We start from the raw sequence: 14,186 nt of genomic DNA, 5'->3' as shown, positions 1-14,186 counted from the left end.
AAATAAAATAAATAAATAAATAAATAAATGTCAGATGACAAAAGAAGGCTTTCAATACAATTTTTTCTTTGAGACAGAGTCTCACTCTGTTGCCCAGGCTGGAATGCAGGGGTGCCAACTTAGCTCACTGTAACCTCGACTGCCTGAGCTCAAGCAACCCTCCCACCTCAGCCTCCGGAGTAGCTGGGACTCTAGGTGTGCACCACCACAGCCAGCTAATTTTTGTAGAGACAGGGTCTCACCTTGCTGCCCAAGCTGGTCTCAAACTCCTGCGCTCAAGTGATCCTCCTGCCTCAGCCTCCCAAAGTGCTACAATCATAGGATGAGCCACCACCCATAATTTTAAAAGCAATTTTGCACCAACGTTTAAGATGATGTTAAATGTTCAGTGGCTCACACCTGTAATCCCAGCACTTTGGGAGGCCGAGGTGGGCGGATTATGAGGTCAGTTCAAGACCAGCCTGACCAACATGGTGAAACCGCATCTCTACTAAGAATAAAATCAATTAGTCGGGCATGGTGGCAGGTGCCTGTAATCCCAGCTACTCAGGAGGCTGACGCAGGAGAATTGCTTGAACTCGGGAGGCAGAGGTTACAGTGAGCCAAGACCGCGCCATTGCATTCCAGGCTGCGTGACAGAGTGAGACTCCTTCTTAAAAACAAAAAAGTATCCCATCTCTTCGTCCAACGCTCTGTCTTCCAGCTGCCCAGGCTTCTCAGTTCTAGGCCTTTGTACATGCTATTTTTTTGTTTCTCACTTGCCCAACTCCAATTTATCCTGTAAGGTCTGAGACTACACTTCCTCACTGTTTGAGAACCTACTGGCCCGAGTGGTCTAAACGTCATGTGCCTTTGGGAAGGACTGAGCTTCTGTCTTAAGCAGCTGCAGCATGGTGGACCAGTCACTTTCCATTTCTAACCCTCAGTTTCTGCTCCTGTCAACTCCCTTCACCCTTCACACATGTCATATTTAGTGCTTCAGACAAGGGAGGTCATGCTCAAGGCAGCCTACTCTCAAATCTTCATCTAAAGAGATCCTGAATGTTCCCTGGGTCTCTGCTGGATTCTAGAACTCTCGTCCTCACCCTTAGCTACTGCAAATGGATCTTGGTCCTATGCCCACAGCAATGAGTCCCAGCCCTGGCATCATTCCAAAGGAAAAATGTTATGTCACACTGGCCCAAGGCCTCTGCAATGGTCCATAAAACTCAGGGAAAAGTGTGTACACAGTAGGAAAGTGGGGTGGGCAAGGCATTACCTCCTCAGCCAGAAAGCGCAGTTTGGCCAGGAGCTTCTTGGCCAATGCCACCTTCTTTTGCACGTTGCCCCGTCTCAGGCCGCGTAGAAGTCGCAGTCCTTGTTTAGCCAAAAGGTTCTGGGAGGGCAAAAAGACAGCATGAGTGGAAGGCCCCAGCTAGGCACCCCTGAGTCCCTTCCCAAGGCCGTACCAGGCTGTGCACCAGGAGTTTCCCTCGGCATCGATCCAGGGCATTGGGCCGGGTCATCGTCCTGCGCTCGGCACCGCGGCAAAACTGTCTGCAGTGAGCAGGGATGTGCACAGCAGACAGGAGTCAAAGGAGAGGACGCTGACCTCCCACCCCCAGCCTCCCTCATAGTCCTCTCAGTCTTGTGCTCTGAAGAGGCACCCTTTCTCCTGCAAAGATGGCCTATCTCTATTTGGACCGCTCCCAAATTCATCAAGGCCGGCCTTGCTCTTGAGCTCCAGAGCTCGCTAATATTTAACCATCTACTATCCTGGCTACCCCAGGTGTGGCCCATGGACCAACAGCATTGGTAACACCTGCAGGCTATTTAAAACTGCAGGACCTCAGCCCCACCCCAGGCCCTGCTGAATCAAAAGCTGCATTTATGCCCTAGGAGATTCCTAAACACACTGAAGCTTACAATGTGATGACGACGGTATGGTTTAGTCTCCACCAGGTTGGCTAACGTATAGCTTGAACATTATATTCCCAAGCCAAATGCATAATTTCCAATAACTCCCCCCCACCGCAGCAAAAAACAAACAAAAAACAAAACAAAAAACCCTGTTTCACCTCAGAACTTTCAAGTCATCCTTCACTGCTCTTTCTCTCACATTCCACATCAATTCATCAGCAAATTCTTTATGCTCTACCTTCAAAAAATATCCAGAATCTGGCCACGTGCGGTGGCTCAGGCCTGTAATCCCAGCACTTAGGGAGGCTGAGACAGGTGGTGAATCACTTGAGGTCAGGAGTTCGAGACCAGCCTGACCAACATGGTGAAACAACTGTGTCTACTGACACTGAAAGGTTGAGCATGGTGAGCACAGTAAAGTAACCACCTACAGCCTCCTACCTCACTGCCTCTCCTGATCAGGGTCCTTGGCTGAGTCCCTGCTTCCTCCCTACCTCTAAATGCTGGAGCGCTCCAGGTTCTCAGATTTCTTTTTTCTATGCTCCCTTAATGCTGTTATCCAGCTCCATCTACATAATGACAGCTCCCAAATTGACATTTTCAGTTTAGAATTCTCCCCAGAACTCAACTCATATAGCTAACTGCCTACCACACATGTCCACTTACAATTCAATAAGAATCTCACAGTTAACACGTCTCAAACTGAGCTCCTACTATCTGCCTTCCCTCAGATCCCACCTCATCCCTGCTTCCATCAGACCTTCTTTTGTTTTCCATTGAAAACATATTTTTTTTCTTTTATCCAAAAAAAGATTTTGGCTTGCATAACTATGTGGTTGGTGCAGCCTTAGCCTCCTGGACTCAAACCATCCTCCCATCTCAGCCCCCTCAGTAGCTGGGACTACAGGTGTGCACCACCACACCCAGCTAACTTTTGTATTTTTCACAGGGACAACGTCTACTCATATTGTTCAGCTTGGTCTCAAACTCCTGGGCTCAATTCATCCTCCCATCTTGGCCTTCCAAAGTGCTGGAATTCCAGGTGTGAGCCACCACGCCCAGCCCACAAGCCAAAATCTTAGCAAGTCCTGAAGTATCACCCCCAATTGCAAATTTTCTCTTGAATCCATTCACAGCACTCTATCTCCACTGCAACCATCCCCTAGATCAGTTCATCATCACCTGTCACCTGGATTATAACAGCCCCTTTAGTAATCTCTCTGCTTCCTCCCCTACTGATCCCTTTTAAGGATCTATGTGTTAGAGTGTATCTTTTTCCTTTTCAAAACATTCACTGCCCCCTCATCTCACTCAGAGACGCAGCCAAAGTCATTAAAATGGCTTGTGAGGCTCCCACAGGATCTGTCCCTCCCCACCATCATCCTCCTTCCCCCAGCCTCCTCCAGCCTCTTCTACTATGTCACACTGCCGCAGTCACACTGGTTCTGTGCTCCTCTTCAAACACTCCAGGCATGCTGTCCCCTCCACCTGGAACACCATTACAGGCACGGCTTGCTCCTCCGTCTTCATGTCACCTTCACAGTGGCCTCCCCTCCACACCCTTTCTGAAATTGCAATACCTTTCTAATGCTTCCTTGCTTTGTGTTCTTCCTTAACACTTATCCTTCTTAGTATTTTTCTATCTGTTTACATGCTTATTTTACATGTCTCCACCCATCCCCAACCTCTACACCCAAACATAAGCTTCAGAGTGTTTTTTTTTTTAGAGTCAGGGTCCCATTCTGTCACCCAGGCTAGAGTGCAGTGGCATAATCATGGTTCACTGCAGCCTTGAACTCCTGGGCTCAAGATCTTCCCACTTCAGCCTCCCCCAAGTAGCTGGGACTACAGCAGTGAGCCATTGTGCCTTGCCAACTTCAGGGATTTTTGTGGGCAGGAATGCTTTTTCACTGACATTCCTATGCCTAAAACAGTGTCTGGCATAATACGTGCCATAAATAGTTATCAAATAAAGTACCCTTTTGAGAAGAGGATCTGAAAATCACTTAAGTACCTGGAGCAGGTTATGGAATTCAGGGCAGTAGTGAAGGTCAAAGATGGAAGTAACTAGAATATGGTTTTTTGGGTTTTTTGTTTGTTTGTTTTGAGACGGAGTCTTGCTCTGTCGCCTAGGCTGGAGTGCAGTGGCACGATCTTAGCTCACTGCAACCTCCACCTCCCGGATTCAAGTGATTCTCCTGCCTCAGCCTCTCAAGTAGCTGAGAGGAACCCACCATTATGCCCGGCTAATTTTGGTATTTTTCTCGTAGAGATGGGGTTTCACCATGTTGGCCAGGCTGGTCTTGAACTCCTGACCTCAAATGATCTGCCCACCTCAACCTCCAAAAATGCTGGGATTATGGATGTGAGCCACCACACCCGGACAAACATGTTTATGTGGTTACAGCAATGACCTGGTAACTAGGGACCAATCAATGATGATGGGGAGAAAATTGACAATTACAGAGCTAATTCCTCCAGTGATGAAATTCAGATCACAGCTGCCGTCACTGGAGCAGGCAAGGAGGAGAACAGATGGATGCAGAAGCCAGCAAGGAGGTCGACTGGGTGTGGGAAGGTGATTAGCAGGAACAAGTGTGGAAGAAAGGAGGCGAGGAGATTTGAAAAGAGACACGGGATAAGCCTCTAGAAGTGTGGGAAAGGGAACTCATGGAGATTGAAAACAGCTGAGGTGCCAGAGGATCAGGGGAAGCCTAACCCCCAATAATCTCATCAGCTCCCTGGATAGGAATAATTGTCTTCTCATTCTTCTGTAAGGTGCAGAGCAAATGCAGCTGCAAGCCACCCTTGGGTCCAGACAGTCACCAAGAATCTCCCTTGCCCTGGAGTTGGTCCACGCACAGGCAGCAATAGGGGTGGCTCTCAGCTTACCTGCTCCCAGCCACCAGCTCTTCCAGTGCCTGCTTGAGCTGTGCACAGGCGCCAGGCCCCGGCCTGCGGTGCAGTCTCTCAACCTCCTGCAGCCCCTGGTCCTGCACAACATGCAAGAGGGTCAGAGTCTTGAGAGTCCCTGACTCCGACCTCTTGTAGACCACACCCAACCCGAGGCCCCACCCACTCATGACCACACCTCTTGGCCTGCCCTTCTTTGGCTCCATCAGGTTGATGGCTCCATCTTTCTAGCCCCCTACTGGCTCAGCCAAATGTGGGACCCCACCGGCAGTATCTCTCTCCATCTCCTTCATCCAGCCCCTTCCTGGGTCCAGCAATTCTGAATTTCTGTCCTCCCACAACTCCTGGCATCCTCAGTTTGCCCAGAAGCTGTGCTTTTTGGCCCTTGCCGCCCCTGGCCTTGCACCAGCAAGGTGCTGGCTCTCTAGTGCCTGCCCATTAGCCCCACTGCAGAGCTCCCTTCAAAGGCTGTGGTGTCCCAGCCATCCCTATGGCCTGGTCTCTCCCTGTGGGCACCGGCCTTGCCCTTACCAGCCTCTCAGCCACTTTGTGCACGCAGTTGCTGCTCTGCAGGCGCCAGGTGTGGTCCTCCCAGCGACTCCACACATGCACGCATGGCTTGCGGTGACGGAGGGGCAAGCAGAAGTATGGCCTGGCAGGTGGCGAGGAGGCTTCGCGGGCATTCTGGGCTCCTGGGGACCTCCCAAACCCCCCTTCCAGCCACTGGGAGCACTCACCCGCTGCCGTCCATGGGCTCAGGCCACTGAGCAGGGGTCCCCAGTTCCTCCTCCTCTTTCTCCTCCTCTGGCCTGGCTCCCAGCAGAGGCTGAGCCTCTGCTGACGCACCCTCAGTTCCCTCCCCGGCCCTGGACCCTCGGCCCAGTTGCTCCTCCAGGCGGCCTGCGCGACCTGCCCCAGAGCAGCAAGGGTCAGTGCGCGCCAGGCTGACGGCTGGAACCCCCCGCTCAACCACCTCTGCCTCAATAGAAGTCAGAACCCGCCCCTTACTGAAAGGCAACAGCCCCTTTCAGGGTCCTAAGGTCTGAAATGAGAGTGTCCACCCTCAAACCCATGGCACTTAGGGGTTCGGCTAGGCCACACACCAATGGAGATCTCGAAGCTGATGGGCTGGGAGGCCACGGCAGGGTCGATCATGGTGGCCTCGAAGAGCACACAGAAAAGCAGGAAATCTTCACAGGGCGCCAGGACATTCTGCGGGAGGCCGTCAGGCTGGAGTCAGCGCCCACCCTCCCAGGGAGCAGACTGGACTATGCTTGGCCGCAATGCCCACAGAAAGAAGTGTGACCAAGGCTTGGAAGTCACTGCAAGTATCCTACTCCCTCTCTGTCCTCGCCGACCCAGCATTGGCCCTGGGTATGCGTCCTCTTTCCCCCAACATGTGCGCATATAACCAGAGCCCATGTGGGCACACACCTCACTCTTCGCCCAGGCACCCAGATTGAGACCCCTGTCGTGATGTTTAACGCCTGAGAGTGGATTCCACCATCCAAAGCTGAGGTGACCCCGCCCCCTTTGCTACCCCCCAGCCCCCACCTCTGGCAGCGGCAGTAGCTCCTCCACCTCCACCTCCATGGCATTGGGAATCTCAGGCACCTCAGCACCGGGGCTGGCGTCCACGTGCTGCGGAACTCCCTTTGGGGTCTGATCCCGCCTGGCTTTCTTTTTCTTCTTTCGGGTGAGCCGGGACAACCTGGACCCCTGCTGGGCCTGGGGAGGCTCAGGTTCAGCTCTCCCTTCCAACACCTGCATGGACACAGCCAGCAGAAGGCGGCCGCGGAACCAAATGCCTTGGCCAACGCCTTCGTTGAGACCTTGAAGACCATCCCGGAGCCCCGCGCCGGGGGGCGAGCCATAGAGGGGCACCCAGGCCGGGCCGAAAGTAGGGTTAAACCCCGCTGTGGGGAACAAAAGCAGCGTGTTGGAGGGGAGCGCGGGGAGGGCGAGTGCTGGTAAGTCTGTGCACCTCACCCTGATCTCCTCCAAATAAATATTAGGGGGTGAGGACAGGGGAGGGGGGCTAAGCCGCTCTGAAAGGGAAGAAGTTGGCCAGCAGCTGCGGATGCGCCGCTGTGGAACACGACCTGGGGCGCCTCCAAACCAGCTCAGCGCCCCAAGGAGCTGGAAACCGCAGGAGCCGGGGCTCGGGGGACGCAGCCTGAACCCTGGGGGCGGGGTCGGGATTGGGGCGGAGCTACAGGCGATCCGCCAGGCCTGGGGGTCGGGGAAAGGAGTGGACCAGCAGTGTCAGTGCGTGCACAGCTGTAGAAGAGTGGGACTGGGCTGGCTAGTTACTGGACAGGCGGCTGTGGTCAGAATTTTGCCAACAGAGCCAAACCTATGGTGGGGTTCACAGTCTGGGGGCGGCTTGAAGCCGTTGTTTTGCGGGCGGACCAGCCTTCCTAGGCGCAGCGGGGTCGCGAGGATTGGGCATGCTGTTGGGAATGGGCCCTACGGCGCGATGGGACCGAGGCGAGTGAGGCCGGGTTTGCGGCGGCCAGAAGCACTCACCTGCTCGGCCCGGATGGGAGATCCGCCTCAGGTCCAGCACGTGCGTAGCGAGGGCCGCGTCTACCAGGGGCGCGTCGTCCCGCAGCTGCAGGCGGAGGCTCCGCGTCAGCGGTGGGAAGAGCTCCACGAAGCTCAGCTGCTCGTTCCACTCAGGCGCCGCCGCCTGGGCGCGCACCGACGTCTCGCCCTGAAGGTGGCGTTAAAGACGGGCGGAGGGAGGTCAGAGCGCAGTTGGGGCGGGAGCCGCGGCGCTGTGGGCCCCGGAGGGACTTACCTCCTGCCCCAGGAAAGACACCCGCACATAGGGGTCCACCAGGACGCGCTGGTCGTGCAGGGCGCGGGCCAGGCTGCCCAGCAGCCCCTGGCGCAGCGCGGAAAGCCCCTCGGCGCGGTACAGGCGCACGCGGAGCCGCGCCCACGGCCTCTCGGCTGGCACTCCGCGCGGCAGGAGCAGGTTCCTGGGGGAGGGGTCACCGAGCAGTGGGGAGAAACTGGGATCTCGGCCCCTCCCCTTATCTGCGCCCCACGGCCACCCCCGGATCCATGTCCCCCTCCCCACCTCACCCCGGCTCACTTCTCAATGTCCGAACAGTGCTCTGGGGCCGGGGGTAGCACTGGAGGGGGCAGGTCCCCGCGCGCCCTCACGGACAAGGTGACCTTAACGAAGCCCTTGGTCCCGGCGCGGGTGTCCCGCGGATCATGCAACGGAGCCCATCTTTGGTAGAATTGGCCATCTAAGGGAGAAGGGGCGAGCCAGGGGTAAGGGGCGACCGGCGGGACGCACAGGGTGGCCGTGAGGCTGTCATCAGAGTGACGGACAATGGCCGGAGCTCCTCTGGCTCAGCAGGGAGGAGCGGAAGTGCCAAGAGTTCAGCCTCCGCCAGAGATGGCCCTCTCCGAAGTGAGTGTATAGGGGTCCATGCGGAGCCACCGCGGGGTCAATCTCTGGGGTCCTTGTCCGTGCAGAGTCTCAATAAGGGGACGATTCCATACCTGGCTGGTCCAAGACGATGCCCAGGTCCATCCTGAAGGTGCCTATCCGGGTGGCCATAAACGGGAGGGTCTGCGAATGGAAAGCCTGGGGGGAAGGTGGGGTTAGTCCTGAGCTTTCCCATCCCCCCTTCTCTGAAGGACACTGGTCACCCCTACCCCGCTCACCGTGATCTCCAGCAGCAAGTCTTGGAGGCGAAGCCGTGTGTCATGAAATTCGAACAAGAAGTACTGAATTGAAGTGGGGATGAGAGGTTAAATGTGAAGGTTAGATGTGAGGTTAGATGTGAACCGGCAGCTTACCCAGGTCTCTTGCTCAGAAGACCCTCCTTCCCCCACCCCCAACCCTCTCACTGCAACATTTTCCTAGATCGGCACCCCTCTAACGCCCACCCATAGGCCGAGCATCTGGCTCCATTTCCAACTAGGCCGCGCCCCCTCCGGGAATAGTTCTCACATGGACCCCTCCCATTCTCTCAGGCTCGCCCTCTTCTGTGGTGGCGCCCACCTCATTGTAGAAGGGGCAATTGGTCCCACGCTGTGTGGCGGTCACGCGGCGCTGCCCCCCCACTTGCACAGCCACATAGGGGTTAATGTTGACTCCGACCAGTTTCTGGGCCTCTAGCACGGTGACTCCCACCTGAGAGGTACAGAAGGATGAGGAAAGGAAGCCAGACCTGCCTGGGTGGAGGGAAAGAACGTGTCTCCCAGAAGAGGTAGTATTCCCAAGGGTTAGGCCCTGGAAAAAGAGCAGTACCTGGAAGTCTTGAGCTCTGGACACCTGGAAGGGATCCCCATGGGCCAGGGCCCTGGCGCGGCTGGGGAGAAGCTTAAGGTTAGCTCTCTCTTGGTCCCTCCCCTGCATGCCCACGCACACACTTGCTTGGTGCTGGGAATGATGTTTTCTCTCCCTCTGAAGTTTTGGATTCCAAGTCCTTCAGGTCATGTCTTGCTGCCTCCATCTCAACCCTACACCCAGAATTTGACTCATTCCTGGAGCCCTGAAACCATTCATTTGTGCAACAGAGGTTTATTGAGTACCTACTATGTGCTAACACTGTCCCAAGCACTGGGACGCTGTAGTGAAGAGACAAACCTTGCCCTCATCAAGCTTTCATCCCCTGCATGTATGTGAGCCACTGTAACTGTGTGTATGAACATGGCAGTGTCTGTCTATGAGCAAGTGACCAGAGAATCCACCCTTCCCACACACCCTGGGACTGTGTGTTTGTGAGGGCGGATGGGTGTGGGAGCAGGTGTGCCATGGGTACAAGTTACCTCTTGAGGGGGCTGAACACAACACCAGAAAGTTCGACGTCAGGCTCATCATCCAGGTCCTGCTCCAGCTCAAGCTCCAGCTCATTCTCCTCATCGTTCTGCTGGCCTAGGCTTCGAGCTAGCCTGCGGCCTAGAGCCACTGCCCGCCGCTCCAGCTGGGCCTCCCCAGGCCTGATAGGAAAGACCCTCAAGGGATATGCCTGGAACCCATCACCCATCTCTGAGCAATCCCTTGACTTCCGGAGCTTTGGACCGACCCCTGACCCTTGAACTGATCCCACTGATCCTAGGACCAGTTCTTGACCTTGTGGCTGACTTCACTGATCCCAGGACAGACTCTTAACCCTGGGGACCTTTCTAATTCCAGAACTGACCTCTGATTATAGGACTGACCTCTGACCCTGGAACTGATTCAGTTCTGACCCAAGACCCTGGGGCTGCCTCCATATCACTGGCTCCTAACTCCAAGACTGACCTCGGTGACTCCAGGTCATCCCCACATACTTACTCCAGTTCCTGGAAGCCCACATTGGGGATAATTAACTCCAAGCTGTGGGAAGAGAAATGAAAGGACTAAGAGGAACATGCCTGACTACAGAGCAACACCTGGTCAGCACACGTCCAAGGGCCACTGAACTGGCAGATCCAGAGTGGAACTAGGCACTACTTCTCCCTTTCCAGGGTCTGTGTGGGCCGAGACCACCAGGTCTTGCTTCAGTTGCTGGGGGGGATTACCTGTCCTGGATGGGTGCCCCAAAGTCCTCTTCTGACCAGGCTCCAGTAGCACCCTCTGGGGGCTGGTACTTCAGGTCAAGCTCCACCTGGATCTAAAACCAGATACAGTATCCCCTAGGGCCCCCCTCCAACTGCCCTGGGTCTAAGAGAGGCCCAAGGACAATACCAATGCCTTTTACTCCAGGTGGCAGAGATCCTTCTGACCAGCATCTGTGGTGCCTTGTGGTTCCTCTCTGATCATTAATAACGTAGACTACTTATAACCTACTAAGAACTAAGTAGGCAAGTTTCCTCTTTTTTTTTTTTAATTTTATTTCTTCTGTTTTTTTGCTTGTTTGTTTGTTTGTTTCATTTTTAGTATTGATGAGGTCTTATTATGTTGCCCAGGTTGGTCTTGAGCTCCTGAGCTCAAATGATCCTTCTGCTTTAGCTTCCCAAAGTGCTGGGATTACAGGAATGAGCCACTGTGCCCAGCTGCAAGTTACCTCTTGAGGCCCAACAGGATTCCAAAATTCTCTCATTTTTGTTGGAAATCCCTTATGGTGACCTTCACTACTCTGCCTGGTCTGGCCCCACCATCCTTTCCAGCTCCTTCTCACTCCAGGCACCCCAGCTGTGCTCCTTCAAGGCGCTGGGCTTTCGCATATGCCTTTTCCTCTGCCTGGGACATTCTGTCCTCCCAGTTAACATCTATTATCCTTCAAGTCTAAGTTCAGGTACTGTTTCCTCAGGGAACCTTCTCTGGCCCCCAAGTAGATCATACTCCCCTGTTGTACCCTCTCCCAGCCCCTACCAGCTTGCTTCTAACACCTGCTAGTTCCAGTTTCACATTTACTTGTGTGAATATTTGTTTAATGTTTGCCTCCCTTCCAAGGGTGTGAATCTTTATCTGGTTTTGCTCACCACGGAATCCTCATTGCTCAGCTCAGCATAGCATTTGGCTTATCATAAGAGCCCAACAAATGATGACGGACTAAACAAAACACTCAACATTATATAAATGAGAAACAGCTTCCAGGCCAGACGCGGTGGCTCATGCCTGTAATCCCAGCACTTTGGGAGGCCAAGGAGGGTGGATCACAAGGTCAGGAGTTCGAGACCAACCTGGTCAAGATGGTGAAACCCATTCTCTACTAAAAATAAAAAAATTAGCTGGGCGTGGTGGTGGGCACGTGTAGTCCCAGCCACTTTGGAGGCTGAGGCAGGAGAATCGCTTAAACATGGGAGGTGGAGGTTGCAGTGAGCCAAGATTGTACCGCTGCATTCCAGTCTGGGTGACAGAGCAAGATTCCGTCTCAAAACAAAAAAAAAAAGAAAACAGTTTCCAAATGCTAAAGAACTTGTTCAAGTTCCCAGACGGGAAATTGCAGCTCTGAGATTGGAAGCTAAGTCCATGTCTACTAGGCTATGAGCCCCACTATGAAACACCAGGAAAATCCAGCCAGGTTCATCTTTGTCTCCCACAAGAATTAATTGCCGAAAGGAATCCTGGCTGGAGGCCTTGTTACCACTCCTCTCTGGGTCTTAGGTTTTCCCCTATGAGAAATGGAACACTTTATCTAGAGGTACTTGAGGGTGGCAGCCTGGGGGCCGGAGGGGCTCACCGGGGACACTCGAAGATTCTCATCCACTAGGGCTTCCTGTAGCACCAAATGCCCAGTATTCTGTAGCTGCTGCAGGGAGATCACCAGGGTCCCTAGAGGCCTAGGGGAGTGGCATAGAGCAAAAGAGTGAGCCAAGGGAATGGCTCTAAGTCACCCCCAGCCCAACCTGCATCCCTGTCTCCCCAGGCCGACTCACCTAGGGCTGAATACAGGGCTGCAGTTGACCACCTGCACAGACAGACACTCCCCAGCCAGTGGAGCCCCATAGTGGGGCCATCGGAACAGCTGCGGACAGGAGGAAGCTTGTGACACCCATGCTGTGCTGACCCCATACTCCAATCCAAAGCCTATTCTTGGCTGAGTGTGGTGGCTCACGCCTGTAATCCCAGCACCTTGGGAGGCCAAGACAGGCAGATCACTTGAGATCAGGAGTTCAAGACCGGTCTGGCCAACATGGTGAAACCCCGTCTCTACTAAAAATACAAAAATTAGCCAGGTGTGGTGGTACATGTCTGTAATCCCAGTTACTCAGGAGGCTGAGGCAGGAGACTCGCTTCAACTTGGGAGATGAAGGTTCCAATGCTCTGAGATTGTGCCATTGCACGACAGAGTGAGGCCCTGTCTCAAAAAACAAACAAACAAACAAACAAAACCAAAAAAACCTATTCCTAACCCTCAGACAGGAGCCAATCCTCCAGACTTAGAGCTAACTTTAGGACTAATATCCCCAAACCTGGAAGGGATCCCTGCACATGGGTTTGAATCTGAGTGAGGGCTGATCTGGGGCTAACTAGTGAACAAGAATGAATTCCCTCAGTCTTGCAACTAATTTGTTCCAATCTGGGTCTGACCTCTCAGGCCTCAGACTGACCCCATCTCCCAAGACTATACTTCCCCAAACCCAGGAATGAGCCCCTGAACCCCAGGTTGGACTTGGATGGGAGACAGATCAGGAACCAACTGTACTGACCTCACCAATATCTGCTTCTTGACCACAGCGAATTTTTCTTGTTTTCTGGGTAAAACCTGCTCAGAACTGAAACTAGTCATTTATTAGTCCCTCCCCCCCCACACACAAAAATAATTTGTATTCCCCACCCTTGGCCCAGTGTCAAGTCCCTCCCGGATTCACCCTTAAAGAAAGGTAGACAATAGGAAGGAAAGAGGCAGCAGGTTGGAGATACCAGGGTGGGTGGAGAAAAGATACGGACTGTAGAGATGGGATGGCATTTGGTCAAGGGCCCAGGGAATGGAGGATCCATAGCCCCCGGTTTCAAATATCCTTAGAGCGCCCCTGCAAGCCTCACCTCGAAAGGTGAGCTTCACTTGTCGGTCGTGGGTGCCGGACAGCCCTGTTAGTCGTTGCACGCATACCGTCAGAGCCATGGTCCCAGTGGCACTGGCACTTCCACTGCCCGTCTGCCCTTCTGCCCACCAGCCCGCCCACCTGAATCACCTCTGACTCACTGGAGTCACCCAGCAGGTTTAACAATCCCTGCCCTTTAGTCAAACACACAGGGAGCAGGCCTGGGGGTCATGGGTGGAGAGGGAGGAGAGGAGCGAGAGATAGGGGTAAGGTCCTGGAGGTCAGTTCAGCCCTCCCTGCCTCCACCAGCTGCAAGCTGGCAGGACTGCCTCAGCCTCCATCCTGCATCCTCGGGGAGTGAGAGCTGTGATAGGGTGGGAGGGAGGCAAGGGGAGTGAACAGGACCCCAGTCTGTTCCCTGCCAGCCAATGAGGCCTCAATTGTTTTTTTTGTTTTGTTTTGTTTTGTTTTGTTTGTTTGTTTTGAGATGGGGTCTTGCTCTATCATCCAGGCTGGAGTGCAATGGCGCCATCTCAGCTCACTGCGACCTCTGACTCCTGGGTTCAAGCAATTCTCCTGTCTCAGACTCCGGGGTAGCTGGAATTACAGGTGTCCACCACCACAGCCGGCTAATTTTTTGTATTTTTAGTACAGACGGGGTTTTACCATGTTGGCCAGGCTGGTCTCGAACTCCTGACCTCAGGTAATCTGCCCGTCTCAGCCCCTCAAAGTGCTGGGATTACGGGCATGAGCCATTATGCCCGGCCTCTCCTCTTTTCTTTCTCTCTCTCTCTCTTTTTTACTTTCTTCTTCCTTTTTTCTTTCTTTCTTTTTTTTTTTTTTAATCCTGAGATGAAGTCTCGCTCTGTCGCCCAGGCTGGAGTGCAGTGACGTGATCTTGGTTCACTGCAACCTCTGCCTCCCAGATTCAA

General features: G+C 53.9%; 1 protein-coding gene across 1 annotated transcript in view; it reads right to left on the bottom strand.

Moving 5' to 3' along the window:
- Window positions 1-13,324, bottom strand: part of LOC105533866 (fer-1-like protein 4) — a gene marked incomplete at its 5' end in the record, with an annotated part of 63,308 nt that extends 49,984 nt beyond the window's left edge. Inside the window, 22 exon segments of the mRNA XM_011972447.1 lie at window positions 1,259-1,375; window positions 1,449-1,536; window positions 4,792-4,892; window positions 5,344-5,464; window positions 5,550-5,721; window positions 5,916-6,024; window positions 6,367-6,728; window positions 7,342-7,528; window positions 7,616-7,799; window positions 7,916-8,075; window positions 8,335-8,419; window positions 8,500-8,562; window positions 8,840-8,971; window positions 9,089-9,149; window positions 9,610-9,780; window positions 10,118-10,159; window positions 10,345-10,436; window positions 11,949-12,048; window positions 12,145-12,233; window positions 12,919-12,974; window positions 13,256-13,319; window positions 13,322-13,324. Coding sequence (XP_011827837.1) covers window positions 1,259-1,375; window positions 1,449-1,536; window positions 4,792-4,892; window positions 5,344-5,464; window positions 5,550-5,721; window positions 5,916-6,024; window positions 6,367-6,728; window positions 7,342-7,528; window positions 7,616-7,799; window positions 7,916-8,075; window positions 8,335-8,419; window positions 8,500-8,562; window positions 8,840-8,971; window positions 9,089-9,149; window positions 9,610-9,780; window positions 10,118-10,159; window positions 10,345-10,436; window positions 11,949-12,048; window positions 12,145-12,233; window positions 12,919-12,974; window positions 13,256-13,319; window positions 13,322-13,324 — 2,559 coding nt within the window.
- Window positions 13,325-14,186: the final 862 nt, after the last annotated feature.

Source organism: Mandrillus leucophaeus, unplaced genomic scaffold (genome assembly GCF_000951045.1).
Source record: "Mandrillus leucophaeus isolate KB7577 unplaced genomic scaffold, Mleu.le_1.0 Scaffold129, whole genome shotgun sequence".
NCBI lineage: Eukaryota > Metazoa > Chordata > Mammalia > Primates > Cercopithecidae > Mandrillus > Mandrillus leucophaeus.
The sequence above is the reverse complement of the archived record's forward strand: the minus strand, read 5'-3'. Positions and strand labels throughout refer to the sequence as shown.